Source organism: Ranitomeya variabilis, chromosome 4 (assembly GCF_051348905.1).
Source record: "Ranitomeya variabilis isolate aRanVar5 chromosome 4, aRanVar5.hap1, whole genome shotgun sequence".
Taxonomy (NCBI): Eukaryota; Metazoa; Chordata; class Amphibia; order Anura; family Dendrobatidae; genus Ranitomeya; species Ranitomeya variabilis.
Window position 1 is genome coordinate 227065570 of NC_135235.1, and position 23915 is coordinate 227089484.

The following is a 23915-nucleotide window of genomic DNA, read 5'->3' on the forward strand; positions in this document are numbered from 1 at the left end:
TTAATATTAGGTCTAGCGGTGCCCCCCTTATTGTTGGGTCCTGAACCAGTTGTGAAAGGTAATTGTCTCTCATAGTTTTCAAAAAGGTGATGTCACAGCTCACCTCTTCCTCCTGTACAATGACTGATAACACCTCTATATACAGTAGATAACACAGGATCCGCCATTCACAATAGCTGATGTCACAGCTCACCTCCTCCTCCTGTACAATGACTGATAACACCTCTATATACAGTAGATAACACAGGATCCACTATTCACAATAGGTGATGTCACAGCTCACCTCCTCCTCCTGTACAATGACTGAAAACACCTCTATATACAGTAGATAACACAGGATCCACCATTCACAATAGGTGATGTCACAGCTCACTGTCATGTCGGACGCTGTTCAGACCAGGTCGTTCGACAGACAGCGGTAATTCCGCTTTTGACCACTGTGTGCTCATTGGCGTCGACTAGATTTTATCTAGCTGGTCCGGGGTTAATTTACCTGATGCTCGGATTGGAAGCTGGGCCATGCCCATGGCCTTTAAATAGTTCTCCTGAACATTGGGCGTCGCCGATTATAGCTTCTGTCTTGTGCGTTGTTATCTCGGTCTGGAGTGGTGAGCTAGTAGTTGGAGTATCATTGCTGGTGGTGTATTTCCCTTTGTTTTATTTACTCCTTCCTATATTTGTATTTATTTTGCCCTGCACATTTATAGTGTATTTCTGAGTTACTGCGGCGTGGTGTATATTTTCCGTTATCCTTGTCTGTTCTAACTGTGGGTATTGGTGTATGATCTTTTCACTGGGTGGTGGGCGGTGGTTTCAGCCTGGGGTTGAAACAGGAGACAGTGCGAGGTTCGAGGCCTAGACATGCACACCATCAGTGTAAACTCTAGGTAGAGGGTCAGTCAGGATTTCCCTAGTCTGAGGGAAATTGCAGGGGCCCGGGTTATTAGCTCTTGCCCACCTAGTCTCCCCATGACACTCACCTCCTTCTTCTGTACAGTGACTGATAACACCTCTATATACAGTAGATAACACAGGATCCACCACTCACAATAGATGTCACAGCTCACCTCCTCCCCCAGTACAATGATTGATGACACCTCTATTTACAGTAGATAACACAGGATCCACCATTCACAATAGGTGATGTCACAGCTCACCTCCTCCTCCTGTATAATGACTGATAACACCTCTATATACAGTAGATAACACAGGATCCACCATTCACAATAGGTGATGTCACAGCTCACCTCCTCCTCCTGTACAATGACTGATAACACCTCTATATACAGTAGATAACACAGGATCCACCATTCACAATAGGTGATGTCACAGCTCACCTCCCCCTCTTGTACAATGACTGATACTTTGCCAAGTGCATGGTTAAAGCTACTTCCATAAACTGGGATGTATAGCAGTAAATGTTTAACTTTGATAATATAAGGAAGTCAACTTGAGATTTTGTTTATTACTGTGTAGGTTTATATTTCTGTAGAATTCCCAAGGCCCATCCTACCTCCACCCCTCAAAACCCATATAAATACTTAATTCAAGGTTTTCATCTCACAAGAAGATCTATCTTCACTGGCAGAATGATGAGATCCTTGATTGGAATTCTGAGTCTCTTCTCTACTCTCGCAGCAACAAGTACGTTTTTTCAAAAATCTTGAAACTTGAATTTATGCTTTGTTTTTGTCAATTTTTTTTTAATCCTTATTACCGTGTTGTTGTATTATTATTATTACTATTATTATTTTTAACAAATTAAGATATGAGGCCTGAATGGGCCTTAATGACGAGCCTTTTTTTTTCAATTTTGCATATCCTCTTTTTTAGCAGCCATAATTTGTTATTGTAGCATGAGGCTTTGTTTTATTTGGGATACATTGTAATAGTTTTTAGCCTTCATTTTGGGCATAATAACTTATTGATTAATTTGTACAATTTGAACACTGATTTTCTTTTAATTTCTTTAGTTTATTTTTGCATATTTTTTTTATTGTTTGCGTTTCACACCAAAGAACTAATTGAATTAATTCTCCAGGTTATTACACTCGCATGGAGACCTAATATGTGTAGCTATTTTGTTTTCTTGTTATATTTGTGGAATTAATGTTATTCTGTTCACTGCTTATCAATTGCTAACTGCTTTGCACCCTGGACCACAGCTGTGTCTGACAGTCAGGATTGGAATTGTACCTGGCAAACTGCAGGAGCAGAAGTTTTAGCTCTGCTCTTTATATTTTTGGGGGGCTAAAGCACACGACCAAGTACCACAAATGATTATTATTAGCGATGGGCGAACCCCTGCATGTTCAGGTCTGGAGGGCTTAGCCGAACAGTGAAAAAAAGTTTGATTTGGGTACCACAACAGTATGGCGCCATCGAGTTACCACAGGTCACTGAGGCTAAGGTTCCTGCCGGGCCCCTGAACTGTGGTAACCTCTGTGAGATCACCACTAGCACCGTCAGGGCTCACACCCATATGTAAGAAATAAAATGGTCCGATTTCCGGGCCGAAAAACGAATGAGTGCTATGCGAGTACAATGCGATTTTCACACCTAGCATCCGATTTACATCCAAGTGCATTGCGATTGCTATACGATTGCAAATTCTCTGTATGTAAAAGCTCATGTTAAAATCGCATTATAATACACAACTGTACACATCGTTTTAAAACCAAATATTCTTCAAAACATATATATTAGATAGATAGATTAAAAGCCGGCAAATCACCTGCCGCGTACAGTATAGAATAGGTTATAAATAATAGAATAGATAGAATAGATACAGTATATACACATAGAATAGATATATATATATGTGTGTGTCAGTGACATATATATATATATATATATATATATATATATATATATATATATTTATTTATACTGCATCGACAGATAGATAGAAGATTAGCCGGTAATTCATTTGTCGGCTTCTGTAAAATCAATGCAGGAGCCGAAAGGATAGAAGACATGGTTTACATACAGTAAATCCATGCAGAATAGTTTGATATATACACTAGATGTATGTGACCAATACAATTAGTATAGCATGTGTGCTAATTAGCGTGTGCTAAATACATGTATGTATTTAATAAAATAATCTTTTTTGGGGAAAAAATGGCGTGGCTCCAGCACAATTTTCTGCACAAGAGAGGGAAAGCCAGCGACTGGGGGCCGATGTGTATAGTTTAGGAAGGGGTTAATACCCATGGATCTTCCCATGCTATGAATATCAGCCGGCTGTTGTATATTTAGCCTTTACTGGCTATTAAAATAAGGGACCCCAAAAAAAATGATGTGGAGTCCCCTATAATTAATAGCCAGAAAAGGCTATGCAGACAGCTTGCGGGCTGATATTCATAGCCTAGGAAGGGACCTTGGTTATTGCCCCCCCTTGTCTACAAACACCAGCTCACAGCCGGCACTGAAATGGCACATCTGTATTCCCACTGCCCTGTAGCATATGGGGTAATAGGGGCTAATGTCACCATTGTATTGTAAGATGACATCAAGCCGGCTTAGTAATGGAGAGGTGTCAATAAGACACCTATCCATTACTAATCCTATAGTTTTTAATGGGTTAAAAAAAGACACAGCCTGAAAAAAGTATTTTAATGAAATAAAACAATAAACACAGTTTGAACATTTTATTGTTACTGCTAATCCATGCGACCCCCCAAATCTCCTGTAAAAAATAAAAAAACACCAATATACCTATAACTGTCCGGCGTTCAGTCAGTCCCATGCCATAATCCATATCCGGGGTATATACAGTTTACAACCGGGAGTGGTGCTAATGCAACCGGCCCGGCTGTAAACTATTGAGGAATGAATAAAATGCTGCTGGCACAGCTTCAGTGACTAGCGCTGACATCACTGAAGCTGCGCTCCCTCACAGCCTGAACTCTTGAGCATGGGAAAATGCCAGTTGATTTTCCCACGCTCAAGAGTTTAGTTTAGGTCAGGCTGTGAGGTAGAGCAGTATCAGTGACATCACCTGTATTCATTGAAGCTGTTCTTGCAGCCAGCATGAACTGCTGTGACCTAATCCTTGGCATTTTCCCATGGTCCTGAAGTTACAGCAGTTCATGCCGGCTGCGAGAACAGCTTTAGTGAATACAGGTGATGTCACTGATGCTGCGCTCCCTCACAGCCTGACCCACACTGAACTCTTGAGCGTGGGAAAATCAGCTAGCATTTTCCCACACTCAAAAGTTCATCTGTGTTCAGGCTGTGAGGGAGTGCAGACTTAGTGACGCCAGCTGCGCCAGCAGCATTTCATTCAATCCCCAGTAGTTTGCAGCCAGGACGATCGCATTAGCACCTTCCTGGTTGCAAACTGTATATACCCCAGATATGGATTACAGCGTGGGACTGATTGAACGCCGGACAGGTATGGGTATATTGTTGGTTTATTATTTTTTATTTATTACAGGAGGTTGAGGGCTTCGGGGAATTAGCAGATGTTGTAAGTATGGTTTAATTAAGAACAATAAAGGAGACTGTGTGTTTATTTCAAATTAAGGATTTTTTAATGGGTGTCTGTGTTTTATTTACTATTTCACTATATGAGGTTAGTAATGGGGGCATCTAATTGGTGCATCTTCATTACTTACCTTGGGGCTTGATGTCACAAAGGTGACATCAACACCCCAACTATTACCCCACTTGCCACCAATACAGGGCAAGTGGGAAAAGCGAGGCTAAGTGCCGGAATTGGTGGATCTTACAGATGGGCCTTTTCAGGGGCGGCTGAGTGCTGATGTTTTTAGCCGAGGGGGCCAATATCCATGGTCACTTCCTAGGCTATTAATATCAGCCTGCAGCTATCTGCATAGCCTTTGCTGGTTATTAATTATGGGGGAACCCCACATCATTTTTTTTGAGGGTCCCCCATTTTAATAGCCAGTAAAGGCTAAGCATACAGCTGTGAACTGATATTAATAGCCTGGGAAGCTCCATGGGTATTACCCCTTCCCAGGCTATAAACATCTGCCCCCAGTCGCCGGCTTTCCCTCTGCTGGTTTTGAAAATTGCGCTAATCTTTTATTAATTACATACATGTCACTTAATTCGCACACACACTGTACTAATTGTATTTGTCACTGACATCTATATATCTACCTATTCTGTATGTATTTACGGTATGTAATCCATCTCTTTTATCCTGTCAGCTCCTGCAGTGAATTTACAGGACCTGGCAAATGAATTACCAGCTATTCTTCTATCTTTTTATCCATGTAATATCAATACATATATATGTGTGTGTGTGTTACTGACATGTATATATATATATATATATATATATATATATATGTATTCTATGTGTATATATCTATTCTATCTTTTCTATTATAACCTGTCAGTGTGATTTTTACAGTAGCCGCATATGAATTGATGGCTTTTCAAAGGACACCTGTGCGTAAAAAACGGACAGCACTCACATGGTGCGAGTGCTGTACATTTATTTTCTCGCATCCATTGACTTGCATTGGTGAGTCCCGTCCGAGATATGCAGCAAATTCTTCCTGGTGAAGTTCATATTCGGGGTCCGTGCTCAAGCAGTGGGTGTTGGCTACAGACCCCAAACTTTACTGATCGGGTTCGTCCATCTCTAATTATTATTAATATTATTATTAACAATAATAATAATAATAATAATAATAATAATAATAAAGTTATAAACTAATGTAAACTAAGAATACATTTGAATTAGTTCCAAAATTTGTTGGTAAATACTATAACATTGTAGTAGAGCAAAGTGCTGACTGATGCGCTGTTTGTGATTTAGGTTATGCCCTCTCGTGTACACAGTGTATATCTGCAACATCTACATGCACAGGCAGCAGTGTGAATTGTCCTTCAGGTTTAGTTTGTGGCACCGCATATACAGAAATAGCTGTTGGTGAGTTATATGATTACATATCACAATATGAACTTTGTACTTTAATAAATAGATTTTTTAGACATATGGAAGCCGATGTACTTACTTTGAAAATCCATGTTAGAATTGCTGTAAAATCATTCAATAAGATTCCCCCAATAAGTATTACAATAAGTATTTTACAGGTTGTACTAATGTTAATTTTTCAAAAAGTAGAATGTACCACAGCACTTCACTGGGTATATAGTATCAAAAAGTAATCTTATTTATATAATTGCCTTGTAATGTTTTCATTTCCTGTTCCATCCAGATGTCACCAACCGTATCCCAGAATTCCAAGCAGATGAAGTTCACCAACTGCCATATTGGGACACCCTAGCGAAGGGTGTCTCAATATGGAAACTGCTGCTGGTACCAACCTATTGAGCGGTACCACCAGGGGAACACCATCGCACCACACACACACACTCTATACGCCGTACGCACCACACGCACACAATCACACAATCACACACTCACTCACTCACACACACTCACACTCAGACACTCACGCAGCCTTTGGCACGGAACGGAACACCGTCGCGAACACCCCGCCGCCGGGATCAGCCGAATGATTCACTGACTGCCGCCATCTTTGTACAGGAGGAGAGCATGCGCAGTTTTAATGTGACCACCACTATCTGTCTGCACAAAGATGGCGGTGGTCTGATTTACTGCGCCTGCGTGAATTATGCGCAGGTGCAGTGAATCATTCAGCTGATCCCGGCGGCAGATGTGCGACGTGTCTACAGGCAGAGGAAGCCGGTCACATTAAAGGGGTTTTCCCACGAACGAAAGTTCATTTTAAAAATTGTGTGTCTGACCGTGTATGGAGCATACAGGCAAGGAAGCAAAAGACAATACTGACATTACAGCATGGGATCACAGTGGATTCATTTTGTGAGGCAAAATATTTCACTGACTGTTTTTAAAATATATTTTACCTCACAAAATGTATGGGGGGGAGAGATTCTCAACGCTGCTAAGTCTGCCACCATGTGTATAGGTGGCTGAGCACATGTAAGGGAGAGATTCTCAACGCTGTAAAGCCTGCCCCCATCGCAACATTACCGCCCTCCCGATGCGATAGCATCCGGCCTCCATCTAGTTCCATATTCTTCAATCATCATAAAATTAGCAACGTTTCAACTCTAGTTTGAGTCTTCAAGCTTAAAAAAGACTCAGACAGGAGTCAAAACGACGCTGTTTTTATGACATTTGATGGATAAATAATATTACTTTTTGACACTATATATCATGTAAAGTGCTGTGTTCCGTTCTACTTTTTTGAGCTTTGTTGGGGCTAGTTGACTCAGTTCTAACACCTCGAGGACTATGAAGTGAATGGAATTACCTGGTTTTACCTTAAACCTCATTGTGTTTCTCTCTTCTTCCAATTCTCTAATGTTTATTTTTATCTTTATTAAAAATAAACTCTACTGTAGTAATGCTTTTTAAAAAAACCTTTATGTTCATGTTATGTATGGACGGGACTAAGACAAAATGCAGACCTCCCATCTCTCATCACCATGCTACAATGAATTGAAGGGGTTGTTAGACTATAGAAAATCCATTTCCATAAATCGTATTATAGAAATTGATTTATTTGTTTAGGCTCCAGATCTCTTGGCCTGAGTGTAGAGTCTCTCATTCTGGAGGACTTCATTTATGCATCACAAAACCCATTGATTTAAATGGACACTGTGTAATACTCAGTTTAACCTGTGGTGTCACTGTAGGAATTAAAATGATTTGCTATGATTATTTGTAGGTGGATCGACAACCGGGGCTGTGGTCAGGACTTGCGCACTTTCATCTGAATGTCGCTTGATAGGCAGCATGACTGTACAGCAGATAAAATACAGAATGGGGGCTTCATGTTGCCACTTTGACAACTGTGCTCCTTTAACTCCTTCATGTAAGTCATTTGTTTCTACTTGCACTTGGAATTTAAATAAGGAAATATTGCGTTGTTTCTCCTTCAGCCCCATTGTCCCCAGTGTATATCTTCTGGCCCCTTGACACTGGTATATAAAATACAGCCCCTTGGCCCCCCAGTGTGTAACCTCCAGCTGCCATCTGCCTTTACTACCATGTGACAGAACAGCCGGTGGTGCAGAGCTCACTGATACCAGCGCGGTCCTGTAATAGGAGCCACCGGGGAAACAAGTCCGTTCATGACATTTCTTCCTTCTGAATCTTCCAGCATGTGAGAGATATTATTGAGAAGTGAAAGAATCCGCAGCAACTCCCCTGTAAAGTTAAAGAGGGTAGTGACTGACTGCTGAGGAGCAGAGGGCAGAAAAATTATCACTGCTCTACTGACCCCATAACTGCAAAATCCAGACCTCCTCAGCAGAAAAACTGCACCCCCGCCAGAAGCTTCATGGCTGAGCAGATGCATGCAGCCTCACATCCCTAAGGACAATGCTGAGCATCGAATGGACTAGTGTAAAGATGCATCCACTGGACTGTGGAGGAGACGTGTTCTGTGCAGTGATGGATCGCACTAATCTATCTGCGTCTGGGTTTGGTTACACCAGGAGGACATTACCCCATGACCGCATTGTGCCCCAAGTACAGATGTTGGAGGGGGATAATGCTAGGGACCATTAACGGAGGTCGGCCTCAGCCTCTCAGTTCCAGTGATGGGAAATCTTAATCTTCAGCACAAGACTGTCATGGTTCCCAATGGCAAGGAAACGTCAGAGAACTTAAATAACAGACTAGCTCTTGGGTGATGGAATCTCGAGCTGACCATGAGCTAAACCTACCACACAACTAACAGTGGCCGGGTGACGTACCTACGTTTTATCCCTAGACGCCCAGCGCCAGCCGGAGAACTAACTAACCCTAATAGAGGAAAAAACAGACCTGGCTTACCTCTAGGGAAATTCCCCCAAAAAGGAGACAGAAGCCCCCCACATATATTGACGGTGAGTTCAGAGGAAAAGACATACGCAGTATGAAGGTAGGTTCAGCAAAGCGAGGTCCGCTTACTAGATAGTAAGAAGATACAATAGGGAACTTCACGGTCAGCTGAAAACCCTATTAAAATACCATCCAGAAATTACTTTAAGACTCATGTATCAACTCATGACACCGGAGTGGTAATTTCGGCCCACAAGAGCTTCCAGCTACAGAAACATAACATAACTGTGAACTGGAACAAAAATGCAAACAAACTTAGGACTAAGAGTCCAACTTAGCTGATAGTAGTCTAGAAGCAGGAACATGCAACAGAAAGGCTCTGGTTACATTGATGGCCGGCACTAGAATAACTGAGCAGCAAGGCTAAACAGGATACTCCCACATCCTGATGGAAACAGGTGAACAGAGAAAGTGAAGCACACAAGTCCAGTACCACCAGCGACCACCGGGGGAGCCCAAAAACCAAATTCACAACAGTACCCCCCCCTCAAGGAGGGGGCACCGAACCCTCACAAGAACCACCAGGGCGATCAGGATGAGCCCTATGAAAGGCACGGACCAAATCAGAGGCATGAACATCAGAGGCTGTCACCCAAGAATTATCCTCCTGACCGTAGCCCTTCCACTTGACCAGATACTGAAGTTTCCGTCTGGAAACACGGGAGTCCAAGATCTTCTCCACAACGTACTCCAATTCACCCTCAACCAACACCGGAGCGAGAGGCTCAACGGAAGGCACAACCGGTACCTCATACCTGCGCAATAATGACCGATGGAAGACATTATGGATAGAAAAAGATGCCGGGAGGTCCAATCGAAAGGACACAGAGTTAAGAATCTCCAAAATCTTATGCGGGCCGATGAACCGAGGCTTAAACTTAGGAGAAGAAACCCTCATAGGGACAAAACGAGAAGACAACCACACCAAGTCCCCAACACGAAGACGAGGACCAACACGACGACGGCGGTTAGCAAAATGCCGAGTCTTCTCCTGGGACAACTCCAAATTGTCCACCACCTGTCCCCAAATCCGATGCAACCTATCCACCACAGTATCCACTCCAGGACAATCCGAAGACTCCACCTGACCAGAAGAAAAGCGAGGATGAAACCCCGAATTGCAAAAGAAAGGAGAAACCAAAGTGGCAGAACTAGCCCGATTATTGAGGGCAAACTCCGCCAACGGCAAAAAGGCAACCCAGTCATCCTGATCCGCAGACACAAAACACCTCAAATAAGTCTCCAAGGTCTGATTAGTTCGCTCAGTCTGGCCATTAGTCTGAGGATGGAGCGCAGACGAAAAAGACAAATCAATGCCCATCCTAGCACAGAACGCCCGCCAAAATCTAGACACGAACTGGGTCCCCCTGTCAGAAACGATATTCTCCGGAATACCATGCAAGCGAACCACATTTTGAAAAAACAGAGGAACCAACTCGGAAGAGGACGGCAACTTAGGCAAGGGCACCAAATGAACCATCTTTGAAAAACGGTCACACACCACCCAGATGACAGACATTTTCTGAGAAACAGGGAGATCAGAAATAAAATCCATAGAGATGTGAGTCCAAGGCCTCTTTGGAATAGGCAAAGATAACAACAATCCGCTAGCCCGAGAACAACAAGGTTTGGCCCGAGCACAAACATCACAAGACTGCACAAAAACTCGTACATCTCGAGACAGAGAAGTGTTGTGAATTTGGTTTCTGGGCTCCCCCGGTGGTCACTGGTGGTACTGAACTTGTGTGCTTCATCTCCTCTGTTCACCTGTTTCCATCAGGATGTGGGAGTTTTCTATTTAACCTTGCTCCTCAGTCATTTCTATGCCGGCCAACAATGTTACCAGAAGCCTTTCTGTTGCATGTTCCTGCTCCTAGACTACTATCAGCTAAGTTGGACTTGTAGTCCTAAGTTTGTTTTGCATTTTTGTTCCAGTTCTCTGTGTTTGATTATTTCTGAGGCTGGAAGCTCTTGTGAGCTGAAATTGCCACTCTGGTGTCATGAGTTGATATTAGAGTCTTAAAGTAATTTCAGGATGGTGTTTTGAAAGGGTTTTCAGCTGACTGTGAAGTCCCCTTTTCTGTCTTCCTACTATCTAGTAAGCGGACCTCAATTTGCTAAACCTATCTTCATACTTCGTATGTCAATTTCCTCTGAAATCACTGACAATATATGTGGGGGCTACTGTCTGCCTTTTGGGGAAAATTTCTCTAGAGGTAAGCCAGGTCTGTATTTTCCTCTGCTAGGGTCAGTCAGTTCTCCGGCTGGCGCTGGGCGTCTAGGGATAAAACGTAGGCACGCTACCCGGCCACTGTTATTTGTGCGGTAGGTTTAGCTCACAGTCAGCTCGAGTTCCCATCTTCCAAGAGCTAGTCCTTTTTGTATGCTTTACTACGTTCTCTTGCCATTGAGAACAATGACAGTTTGGCCGGCCAAGGGTTAAAATAATTGGCAGAAGAAAGGAGAGAAAAGAAGTCTGCAGAGAATTTTTTTTTTTTTTCCTGAGTTTGCTCATTAGTTGATTCACTAGCATCTCTGCTTACTGCAGCCTTCGTCTCTCTCTCCTTCTAATCATTGAATGGTTCTGATTTCACCTGATTAAAATGGATCCTCAGAGTTTAGCTACAGGTTTGAATAATCTCGCTATGAAGGTTCAAAGTTTACAGGATTTTGTAATTCATGCTCCTATATCTGAACCTAGAATTCCTTTACCTGAATTTTTCTCCGGGGATAGATCTCGCTTCCAGAATTTCAAACATAATTGTAAATTATTTTTGTCTCTGAGATCTCGCTCCGCTGGAGATCCTGCACAGCAGGTCAGGATTGTGATTTCCTTGCTCCGGGGCGACCCTCAGGATTGGGCATTTGCTTTGGCACCAGGGGATCCTGCGTTGCTCAATGTGGATGCGTTTTTCCTGGCTTTGGGGTTGCTTTATGAGGAACCTCATTTAGAGATTCAGGCTGAAAAAGCCTTGATGGCCCTGTCTCAAGGGCAAGATGAGGCTGAAATATACTGCCAAAAATTTCGTAAGTGGTCTGTGCTTACTCAGTGGAATGAGTGCGCCCTGGCGGCGAATTTCAGAGAGGGTCTCTCTGATGCCATTAAAGATGTTATGGTGGGGTTCCCTGTGCCTACAGGTCTGAATGAGTCCATGACAATGGCTATTCAGATTGATCGGCGTTTGCGGGAGCGCAAACCTGTGCACCATTTGGCGGTGTCTACTGAGAAGGCGCCAGAGATTATGCAATGTGATAGAATTCTGTCTAGAAGCGAATGACAGAATTTTAGGCGAAAAAATGGGTTGTGCTTCTATTGTGGTGATTCAACTCATGTTATATTAGCATGCTCTAAACGTACTAGGAAGGTTGATAAGTCTGTTTCAATTGGCACTTTACAGTCTAAGTTTATTCTATCTGTGACCCTGATTTGCTCTTTATCGTCTATTACCGCGGACGCCTATGTCGACTCTGGCGCCGCTTTGAGTCTTATGGATTGGTCCTTTGCCAAACGTTGTGGGTTTAATTTAGAGCCTCTGGAAGTTCCTATACCTCTGAAGGGTATTGACTCCACGCCATTGGCTAGTAATAAACCACAATACTGGACACAAGTAACTATGCGTATTAATCCGGATCACCAGGAGATTATTCGCTTCCTTGTGTTGTATAATCTACATGATGTGTTGGTGCTTGGATTGCCATGGCTGCAATCTCATAACCCAGTCCTCGACTGGAAAGCAATGTCTGTGTTAAGCTGGGGATGTCAGGGGACTCATGGGGACGTTCCTTTGGTTTCCATTTCGTCATCTATTCCCTCTGAGATTCCGGAATTTTTATCTGATTATCGTGACGTTTTTGAGGAGCCTAAAATTGGTTCACTACCTCCGCACAGAGAGTGCGATTGTACTATAGATCTGATTCCGGGCAGTAAGTTTCCAAAGGGTCGTTTATTTAATCTATCTGTGCCTGAACATGCTGCTATGCGGGAATATATTAAGGAGTCCTTGGAAAAGGGACATATTCGTCCTTCGTCATCTCCCTTAGGAGCCGGTTTTTTCTTTGGTTCTAAAAAAGATGGCTCTTTGAGGCCGTGTATTGATTATCGGCTTTTGAACAAAATCACGGTTAAATATCAGTATCCTTTGCCACTGCTGACTGATTTGTTTGCTCGAATAAAGGGGGCCAAGTGGTTCTCTAAGATTGATCTTCGTGGGGCGTATAATTTAGTGCGAATTAAGCAGGGGGATGAGTGGAAAACCGCATTTAATACGCCTGAGGGCCATTTTGAGTATTTAGTAATGCCTTTTGGTCTTTCAAATGCCCCTTCAGTCTTTCAGTCTTTTATGCATGACATTTTCCGTGAATATTTGGATAAATTTATGATTGTGTATCTGGATGATATTTTGATTTTTTCGGATGACTGGGACTCTCATGTCCAACAGGTCAGGAGGGTTTTTCAGGTTTTGCGCTCTAATTCCTTGTGTGTAAAGGGTTCTAAGTGCGTTTTTGGGGTTCAAAAGATTTCGTTTTTGGGGTACATTTTTTCCCCCTCTTCCATTGAGATGGACCCTGTCAAGGTTCAGGCTATTTGTGATTGGACGCAACCCTCTTCTCTTAAGAGCCTTCAGAAGTTTTTGGGCTTTGCTAATTTTTATCGTCGATTTATAACTGGTTTTTCTGATGTTGCTAAACCGTTGACTGATTTGACTAAGAAGGGTGCTGATGTTGCTGATTGGTCCCCTGCTGCTGTGGAGGCCTTTCGGGAGCTTAAGCGCCGCTTTTCTTCCGCCCCTGTATTGCGTCAGCCTGATGTTACTCTTCCTTTTCAGGTTGAGGTCGACGCTTCAGAAATCGGAGCTGGGGCGCTTTTGTCGCAGAAAAGTTCCGACTGCTCCGTGATGAGACCTTGCGCGTTCTTTTCTCGTAAATTTTCACCCGCTGAGCGAAATTATGATATTGGTAATCGGGAGCTTTTGGCTATGAAGTGGGCTTTTGAGGAGTGGCGTCATTGGCTTGAGGGGGCTAGACATCAGGTGGTGGTATTGACCGACCACAAGAATTTGATTTATCTTGAGTCTGCCAGGCGCCTGAATCCTAGACAGGCGCGCTGGTCGTTATTTTTCTCTCGGTTTAATTTTGTGGTTTCTTACCTTCCGGGTTCTAAAAATGTGAAGGCGGATGCCCTTTCTAGGAGTTTTGAGCCTGATTCCCCTGGTAATTCTGAACCTACAGGTATCCTTAAGGATGGAGTGATATTATCTGCTGTTTCCCCAGACTTGCGACGGGTCTTGCAGGAGTTTTAGGCGGATAGACCTGATCGTTGCCCGCCTGGTAGAATGTTTGTTCCTGATGATTGGACCAGTAGAGTCATCTCGGAGGTCCATTCTTCTGCGTTAGCTGGTCATCCTGGAATCTTTGGTACCAGGGATTTGGTGGCTAGGTCCTTCTGGTGGCCTTCCCTGTCGCGAGATGTGCGAGGTTTTGTGCAGTCTTGTGATGTTTGTGCTCGGGCCAAGCCTTGTTGTTCTCGGGCTAGTGGATTGTTGTTATCTTTGCCTATTCCGAAGAGGCCTTGGACTCACATCTCCATGGATTTTATTTCTGATCTCCCTGTTTCTCAGAAGATGTCTGTCATCTGGGTGGTGTGTGACCGTTTCTCTAAGATGGTCCATTTGGTCCCCTTGCCTAAATTGCCTTCCTCATCCGAGCTGGTTCCTCTGTTTTTTCAAAATGTGGTTCGCTTGCATGGTATTCCGGAGAATATCGTTTCTGACAGGGGAACCCAATTCGTGTCTAGATTTTGGCGAGCGTTCTGTGCTAGGATGGGCATTGATTTGTCTTTTTCATCTGCTTTCCATCCTCAGACTAATGGCCAGACCGAGCGAACTAATCAGACCTTGGAGACTTATTTGAGGTGTTTTGTGTCTGCGGATCAGGATGATTGGGTTGCCTTTTTGCCCTTGGCGGAGTTTGCCCTCAATAATCGGGCTAGTTCTGCCACCTTGGTTTCTCCTTTCTTCTGTAATTCGGGGTTTCATCCTCGTTTCTCTTCCGGTCAGGTGGAGTCTTCGGATTGTCCTGGAGTGGATGCTGTAGTGGAGAGGTTGCATCAGATTTGGGGGCATGTGGTGGACAATTTGAAGTTGTCCCAGGAGAAGACTCAGCATTTTGCCAACCGCCGTCGTCGTGCTGGTCCTCGTCTTTGTGTTGGGGACTTGGTGTGGTTGTCTTCTCGTTTTGTCCCTATGAAGGTTTCTTCTCCTAAGTTTAAGCCTCGGTTCATCGGCCCGTACAAGATATTGGAGATTCTTAACCCTGTGTCCTTTCGTTTGGACCTCCCTGCATCTTTTTCTATTCATAATGTCTTCCATCGGTCATTGTTGCGCAGGTATGAGGTACCGGTTGTGCCTTCCGTTGAGCCTCCTGCTCCGGTGTTGGTTGAGGGTGAGTTGGAGTACGTTGTCGAGAAGATCTTGGACTCCCGTGTTTCCAGACGGAGACTTCAGTATCTGGTCAAGTGGAAGGGCTACGGTCAGGAGGATAATTCTTGGGTGACAGCCTCTGATGTTCATGCCTCCGATTTGGTCCGTGCCTTTCATAGGGCTCATCCTGATCGCCCTGGTGGTTCTGGTGAGGGTTCGGTGCCCCCTCCTTGAGGGGGGGGGTACTGTTGTGAATTTGGTTTCTGGGCTCCCCCGGTGGTCACTGGTGGTACTGAACTTGTGTGCTTCATCTCCTCTGTTCACCTGTTTCCATCAGGATGTGGGAGTTTTCTATTTAACCTTGCTCCTCAGTCATTTCTATGCCGGCCAACAATGTTACCAGAAGCCTTTCTGTTGCATGTTCCTGCTCCTAGACTACTATCAGCTAAGTTGGACTTGTAGTCCTAAGTTTGTTTTGCATTTTTGTTCCAGTTCTCTGTGTTTGATTATTTCTGAGGCTGGAAGCTCTTGTGAGCTGAAATTGCCACTCTGGTGTCATGAGTTGATATTAGAGTCTTAAAGTAATTTCAGGATGGTGTTTTGAAAGGGTTTTCAGCTGACTGTGAAGTTCCCTTTTCTGTCTTCCTACTATCTAGTAAGCGGACCTCAATTTGCTAAACCTATCTTCATACTTCGTATGTCAATTTCCTCTGAAATCACCGACAATATATGTGGGGGCTACTGTCTGCCTTTTGGGGAAAATTTCTCTAGAGGTAAGCCAGGTCTGTATTTTCCTCTGCTAGGGTCAGTCAGTTCTCCGGCTGGCGCTGGGCGTCTAGGGATAAAACGTAGGCACGCTACCCGGCCACTGTTATTTGTGCGGTAGGTTTAGCTCACAGTCAGCTCGAGTTCCCATCTTCCAAGAGCTAGTCCTTTTTGTATGCTTTACTACGTTCTCTTGCCATTGAGAACCATGACAGAGAAGGCCACCAGAAGGACCTAGCCACCAAATCCCTGGTACCAAAGATCCCGGGATGACCTGCCAACGCAGAAGAATGAACCTCCGAGATGACTCTACTGGTCCAATCATCAGGAACAAACAGTCTACCAGGCGGGCAACGATCAGGTCTATCGGCCTGAAACTCCTGCAAAGCCCGTCGCAGGTCTGGGGAAACAGCAGATAATATCACCCCATCCTTAAGGATACCTGTAGGTTCAGAATCACCAGGGAAATCAGGCTCAAAACTCCTAGAAAGGGCATCCGCCTTCACATTTTTGGAACCTGGTAAGTATGAGACCACAAAATTAAACCGAGAGAAAAACAACGACCAGCGCGCCTGTCTAGGATTCAGGCGCCTGGCAGACTCAAGATAAATCAAATTCTTGTGATCGGTCAATACCACCACCTGATGTCTAGCCCCCTCAAGCCAATGACGCCACTCCTCAAAAGCCCACTTCATAGCCAAAAGCTCCCGATTACCAATATCATAATTTCGCTCGGCGGGCGAAAATTTTCGAGAAAAGAACGCACAAGGTCTCATCACGGAGCAATCGGAACTTTTCTGCGACAAGACCGCCCCAGCTCCGATCTCGGAAGCATCGACCTCAACCTGAAAAGGAAGAGTAACATCAGGCTGACGCAACACAGGGGCGGAAGAAAAGCGGCGCTTAAGCTCCCGAAAGGCCTCCACAGCAGCAGGGGACCAATCAGCAACATCAGCACCCTTTTTGGTCAAATCAGTCAAAGGTTTAGCAACATCAGAAAAACCAGTTATAAATCGACGATAAAAATTAGCAAAGCCCAAAAATTTCTGAAGGCTCTTAAGCGAAGAAGGTTGCGTCCAATCACAAATAGCCCGAACCTTGACAGGATCCATCTCAATGGAAGAGGGGGAAAAAATGTACCCCAAAAAAGAAATCTTTTGAACCCCAAAAATACACTTAGAACCCTTCACACACAAGGAATTAGCCCGCAAAACCTGAAAAACCCTCCTGACCTGTTGGACATGAGAATCCCAGTCATCCGAAAAAATCAAAACATCATCCAGATACACGATCATGAATTTATCCAAATATTCCCGGAAAATGTCATGCATAAAGGACTGAAAGACTGAAGGGGCATTTGAAAGACCAAAAGGCATTACTAAATACTCAAAATGGCCCTCGGGCGTATTAAATGCGGTTTTCCACTCATCCCCCTGCTTAATTCGCACCAAATTATACGCCCCACGGAGATCAATCTTAGAGAACCACTTAGCCCCTTTTATTCGAGCAAACAAATCAGTCAGCAGTGGCAGAGGATACTGATATCTGACTGTAATTTTATTCAAGAGTCGATAATCAATACACGGCCTCAAAGAGCCATCTTTTTTAGATACAAAGAAAAAAACGGCTCCTAAGGGAGATGAAGAAGGACGAATATGTCCCTTTTCCAGGGACTCCTTAATATATTCTCGCATAGCAGCATGTTCAGGTACAGATAGATTAAATAAACGACCCTTTGGAAATTTACTGCCCGGAATCAGATCTATGGTACAATCGCAATCTCTGTGAGGAGGTAGTGAACCAAGCTTAGGCTCCTCAAAAACATCACGATAATCAGATAAAAATTCCGGAATCTCAGAGGGAATAGATGACGAAATGGAAACCAAAGGTACGTCCCAATGAGCCCCCTGACATCCCCAGCTTAACACAGACATTGCTTTCCAGTCAAGAACTGGGTTATGAGATTGTAACCATGGCAATCCGAGCACCAAAACATCATGTAGATTGTACAACACAAGGAAGCGAATCGTCTCCTGATGGTCTGGATTCATACGCATAGTCACTTGTGTCCAGTATTGTGGTTTATTACTAGCCAATGGTGTAGAGTCAATACCCTTCAGAGGTATAGGAACTTCCAGAGGCTCTAGATCAAACCCACAGCGCCTGGCAAAGGACCAATCCATTAGACTCAAAGCGGCGCCAGAGTCGACATAGGCATCCGCGGTAATTGACGATAATGAACAAATCAAGGTCACAGACAAAATAAACTTAGACTGTAAAGTGCCAATTGAAATAGACTTATCAACTTTTTTTGTACGTTTAGAGCATGCTGATATAACATGAGTTGAATCACCACAATAGAAGCACAACCCATTTTTTCGCCTAAAATTCTGCCGTTCGCTTCTGGACAGAATTCTATCACATTGCATATTTTCTGGAGCCTTCTCAGAAGACACCGCCAAATGGTGCACAGGTTTGCGCTCCCGCAAACGCCGATCAATCTGAATAGCCATTGTCATGGACTCATTCAGACCTGTAGGTGCAGGGAACCCCACCATAACATCTTTAATGGCATCAGAGAGACCCTCTCTGAAATTCGCCGCCAGGGCGCACTCATTCCACTGAGTAAGCACAGACCATTTACGAAATTTTTGGCAGTATATTTCAGCTTCATCTTGCCCTTGAGATAGGGCCATCAAGGTTTTTTCAGCCTGAATCTCTAAATTAGGTTCCTCATAAAGCAACCCCAAAGCCAGAAAAAACGCATCCACATTGAGCAACGCAGGATCCCCGGGTGCCAATGCAAATGCCCAGTCTTGAGGGTCACCCCGCAGCAAGGAAATTACTATCCTAACCTGCTGTGCGGGATCTCCAGCGGAGCGAGATCTCAGGGAAAGAAATAATTTACAATTATATTTGAAATTCAGGAAACGAGATCTATCCCCGGAGAAAAATTCTGGTATAGGAATTCTAGGTTCAGATATAGGAGCATGAATAACAAAATCCTGTAAATTTTGAACCTTCGTAGCAAGATTATTCAAACCTGTAGCCAAACTCTGAGGATCCATTTTAATCAGGTGAGATCAGAGCCATTCAAGGATTAGAAGGAGAGAGAGAGGCAAAGGCTGCAATTAGAGCAGAAATGCAACTGAGTCAACTATAGAGCAAGCTCAGAAGAAAAAAAAAAAAAAAAAAAATCTGCAGACTTCTTTTTCTCTCCTTTCCTCTGCCAACGGTTTTAACCCTTGGCCGGCCATACTGTCATGGTTCCCAATGGCAAGGAAACGTCAGAGAACTTAAATAACAGACTAGCTCTTGGGTGATGGAATCTCGAGCTGACCGTGAGCTAAACCTACCACACAACTAACAGTGGCCGGGTGACGTACCTACGTTTTATCCCTAGATGCCCAGCGCCAGCCTGAGAACTAACTAACCCTAATGGAGGAAAAAACAGACCTGGCTTACCTCTAGGGAAATTCCCCCAAAAAGGAGACAGAAGCCCCCCCCAGGTGAACAGAGAAAGTGAAGCACACAAGTCCAGTACCACCAGCGACCACCGGGGGAGCCCAAAAACCAAATTCACAACACAAGACATTGTGGACAATTGTAGCTTCAGCTTTGTGGGAACAGTTTGGGGAAGACCCTTTTCTGTTCCCCATAACTGTGCCCAGTGCACAAGCTCCATACAGGCATGGAAGGAAGAATATGAGTGGCCGACAGAGCCCGGACGTCAGCTCCATCCAAGACTGGAGATTGTGATCCACCCAACATCAAGGTCTGACCCTACAAATTTTCTTCTGTATGAAGGCAACAATTTCCACAGACGAATCAAAAAATGTTGTAAAAATACTTCCCAGAAGAGCGGGATCCTGGGCAAAATAAAATTGTTGTGATTGTTAATACTGTCATCTTTGGCAGAAGGATTAACTTTTTACCAAATAGAAGGTTGAAGGAATGATCAAAGTTCTTCATAAATTCATACATGGAAAACAATATAGCGTTAAAACCTGTTTTTTCTTCTCTCTTTCTCCTCTTCGGCTCTAGTACCATCACGGAATTCTACCCAGAATGGACTGGTATGCCGAACCTGCACATCCCCTGACTCCACCTGGTGTTACACTTCCAATACTATGCAATGCACCGGAGATGAGAAAAAGTGTATTCTCCAAACTACAAAAATAACAGGTAAAGGAAACCAAAAACCAATATTGATGAACCCTTCAGGTATGATTTCAGAAACCGTGAGCACTAGGTGTCTCTTCATTGTAAGGTCAGCAAAATTATGAGCTGGGCATATTATTACCCCTTCACGACATGAGCCATACATGCACAACGCAAGTCAGAAGCGAGAGTATGGAGCGGGCTCACGGGCGTGAGCCCGCCCCATACTCGGCAGGAGATAGCTGCGTATTACAGTCAGAACCTGCATCTAACAGCTCCGACCACTAATGTTGACCTGCTAAATGCCACTGTCAAACTCTGAAAGCGGCATTTACCAAATGCCAACAATGGGGTGCATCATTCCTTGCTCCCATCTGCATGCCGGTTATGTGATCGCGGGTTGCTGATGGGTTGCTGTGACAGCCAGGGGTCTGCTGAAGACTCCCGTGCTTGCCATTACGAAGCTCCTTTGAAACCATGCCTGTGGCTGGGCTACAAAGGAGACTGTGCTTTATACTGTGTGCAGCAATGCTACACTACTGCTCTATATAGCACAAGTGATCAGCTTATAGTCCCCTAAAGGGACTATTAAGAACAAGGAAAAGTAAAAGAAAATGTTTAAAAAAGATATAAAAAAAATAATAGTTCAAATCTCCCCACTTTTCAACCATTGAAAAATAAAAATATAACAAAATTAAAAAAATATATATATCGCTTCTTTAATAAAAATTTGCTTTATCAAAATATAAAAATAATTAACCAGATTTGTAAAACACCGTAAACAAAAAAAATCAAGAAAGACAATTTTTTTTTTATTTTTGCATGTCCACCAAAAATGCTCTAACAAGCAATCAAAACATCTATCCCAAAATGGTATGTATAAAAACGTCTCGTCCTGTAAAAAATAAACCATCACACAACACCATTGACTGAAAAATAAAAATGTTACGGGTCTCTGAAATTGACGATACAACCCTCAAACATTTTTTTGCATATTTCTAATTTTTTTTCACTGCCAAAATAATAAAAAAGCTGGACATGTTTGGTATTGCCATAATCAAACTGATGAGCAAAATAATTTTGCAATGTCATTTTTACCACAAAATATATATCGTAAAAACAGTTCCCAAAAAACAATGTTAGAAGTTTTGTTTGCTTTTTTTTTACATAATTTCTTCTAACTTGGATTTTTCTTCTCATTTTCCAGTAGAATGTGTTGTAAAATAAATAGTTTCATTCAAAAGTACAACTCATCTTGCAAAAAACAAGCCATGATACATCTATGAGGAAAGAAAAACTAAAAAGTTATTGCTCAGGGAAAAAAGGGCTGAAAAATCAAAACGCAAAAATGGAAAGTGGCCACGTCAGGAAGGGATTAAAAAAAAATTACTAATTGTTAAAGGGGTTCTCTGAAAATAGAAAAAAAAATAAGCAAACCACCTCCTCACCTCACCCCCTATCTGTCAGAGTCCCGCAAGGTTCAGTTCTAGGGCCCCTGTTCTTCTCCATTTACACCTTTGGCCTGGGACAGCTCATAGAATCTCACAGTTTTCAGTATCTTCTTTATGCTGATTACACACAAATCTACCTCTCTGGACCAGATATCACCACCCTACTAACCAGAATCCCTCAATGTCTGTCCACTATTTCATCCTTCTTCTCCGCTAGATTTCTAAAACTTAACATGGACAAAACAGAATTCATCATCTTTCCCCCATCTCACGCGACCCCCCAATGAACCTATCCATTACAGTAAACGGCTGCCCACTCTCCCCCAGTCCCACAAGCTCGCTGTCTCAGGGTATTCCTTGACACTGATCTCTTCTTCAAACCACATATCCAAGCCTTTTCCACTTCCTGCCGCCTTCAACTCAAAAATATTTCAGGGATTCGTACATTCCTAAACCAAGAATCTGCAAAAACCCTAGTCCATGCCCTCATCATGTCCCGCCTTAACTACTGCAACCTTCTGCTCTGTGGCCTCCCCTCAAACACTCTCGCACCCCTCCAATCTATTCTAAACTCTGCTGCCCGACTAATCCACCTGTCCCCCCGCTATTCCCCGGCCCCTCCCCTCTGTCAATCCCTTCACTGGCTCCCCATTACCCAGAGACTCCAGTACAAAACCCTAACCATGATGTACAAAGCCATCCACAACCTGTCTCCTCCATACATCTGTGACCTCCTCTCCCGGTACTTACCTACACGCAACCTCCGATCCTCACAAGATCTCCTTCTCTACTCCCCTCTTATCTCCTCTTCCCACAATCGCATACAAGATTTCTCTTGCGTCGGTGGGGGCTCCACCGACATTTTGTGACCTCCCGGAGCCTGCGGCCCCGTCGCACTGCCTAACACCTCATCCTTCCAGCCTGGGACTCATAGCATCGCCCCATTCCTGCCACCGCCGCCAGCTTCCTGGAGCAGCCTCTCTGGGACCCCAGTCCATCATACCTGGTTAGCTATATTCGGATTATAAGATTCACCCCCATTTTCCCCCAAAATTTTGGGGGAAATAGGTGCATCTTACAATCTGAAAAAGACGGTAATTTTGTCTAGAGAGAAAATAATTAGTGTACATTACAATGTAAGAATCCTGCCTTAGATGGAACAGGGGCTTGTGAGCATGTGCAGTAGGAAGCTCCTCCCCTTCATTTATTTGTAGTAGTCATTTCCACTCCGGTGACCCAGAGATAACTGTACTCCAAAAAACCTCTTTTCTGAACACTGATATAAAAAAATTATTATTTATGAAGCAGGATAATATATGGAATGAAACGTAGGCAGAAAATTGTCCCTACTGTAAATGAGGCCAAGTTTAAGGTCAAACCATGTTCTTATATGAGGGTTAATATTGGGTTTAATTTGCATCTTTACAGGGTCAAATCCAGTTTCCACAGCCATGAGGGGGTGTGCAACAAAATCCATCTGTGATCTTGGCAGCCAGTACCAAAATATTGGAGGTGTAGTAACCGAAGTGAAGATTTTCTGCACCGATGGTGGCTTAAGTGTCCATAAAGTTCTACTGACTCCAGTTATCGTGTGTCTTCTACTGCTGAAGTTGTTCTTCTAACAGTTATCAGGGATCCTCAGGTGCATGAGACTAAAAACGATTAAAATTGTGTACAATATAGAGTTTTGTTTAATCCTATTTGAATCTTACCTGTGAATTGCCCAGGTAGAGAAGTAATAGGCCTCCTGCGTCTATTAAAAAACACTCTTGTTTTTTGCAAAAATGGCTTTCGTTGATAATTTATGACTTCGTGAAATTCTCCTTAACTATTAACACAAAAAAATATATACAACGTATTTAATAATGTTGAGCAAATCTGCCAAAACTTGAATTAGGCAAATTCGCTCAAATTGAGATAGAAAATTAAATTCGTATCATAATTATCTGATGCTCTTTAGCATCACTCTGTACTCTGGCCAAGAGACTAAGGACCAAGTCCTCCTAAAAATTCCTTGGAATTCACTAGAAAGGTTTATGTAAATGGGTTTTCTAAACTGTTCATATATTGTAGTGCTTTTTTCACTAATTTCTAGAGATCTGTAGTCAGACTATAAATGATTCTTCATTTAGACAAAGAAATATATCATTGATTTATATACTGTAGGTGAGGACCCTTTTCCCTTCAGTCGTACATTTGTCCTTCGTCTTGAATCTTCTACACCTTATGAACATGTCTCAGTTGACTGACTGATCTCAT

The 23915-nt window shown here is 43.3% G+C and overlaps 1 protein-coding gene across 1 annotated transcript; it reads left to right on the top strand.

Annotated features, from left to right (window-relative positions):
• Positions 1–1487: 1487 nt before the first annotated feature.
• LOC143770467 (phospholipase A2 inhibitor NAI-like) lies at positions 1488–23336 on the top strand. The gene is made up of 5 exons (XM_077260107.1): positions 1488–1644; positions 5798–5911; positions 7701–7847; positions 20089–20229; positions 23085–23336. Exons 1-5 carry the CDS (start codon positions 1590–1592, stop codon positions 23276–23278), a joined length of 651 nt encoding a protein of 216 aa, XP_077116222.1. The 5' UTR covers positions 1488–1589; the 3' UTR covers positions 23279–23336.
• The last annotated feature ends 579 nt before the right edge of the window (positions 23337–23915 follow it).

Coding starts and splice junctions, on each gene's coding strand:
- LOC143770467 (XM_077260107.1), top strand. CDS start 1,590: ATGATGAGATCCTTGATTGGAATTCTGAGTCTCTTCTCTACTCTCGCA. Junction 1,645..5,797: donor CTCTACTCTCGCAGCAACAA/GTACGTTTTTTC, acceptor TTTGTGATTTAG/GTTATGCCCTCTCGTGTACA. Junction 20,230..23,084: donor CCAAACTACAAAAATAACAG/GTAAAGGAAACC, acceptor GCATCTTTACAG/GGTCAAATCCAGTTTCCACA.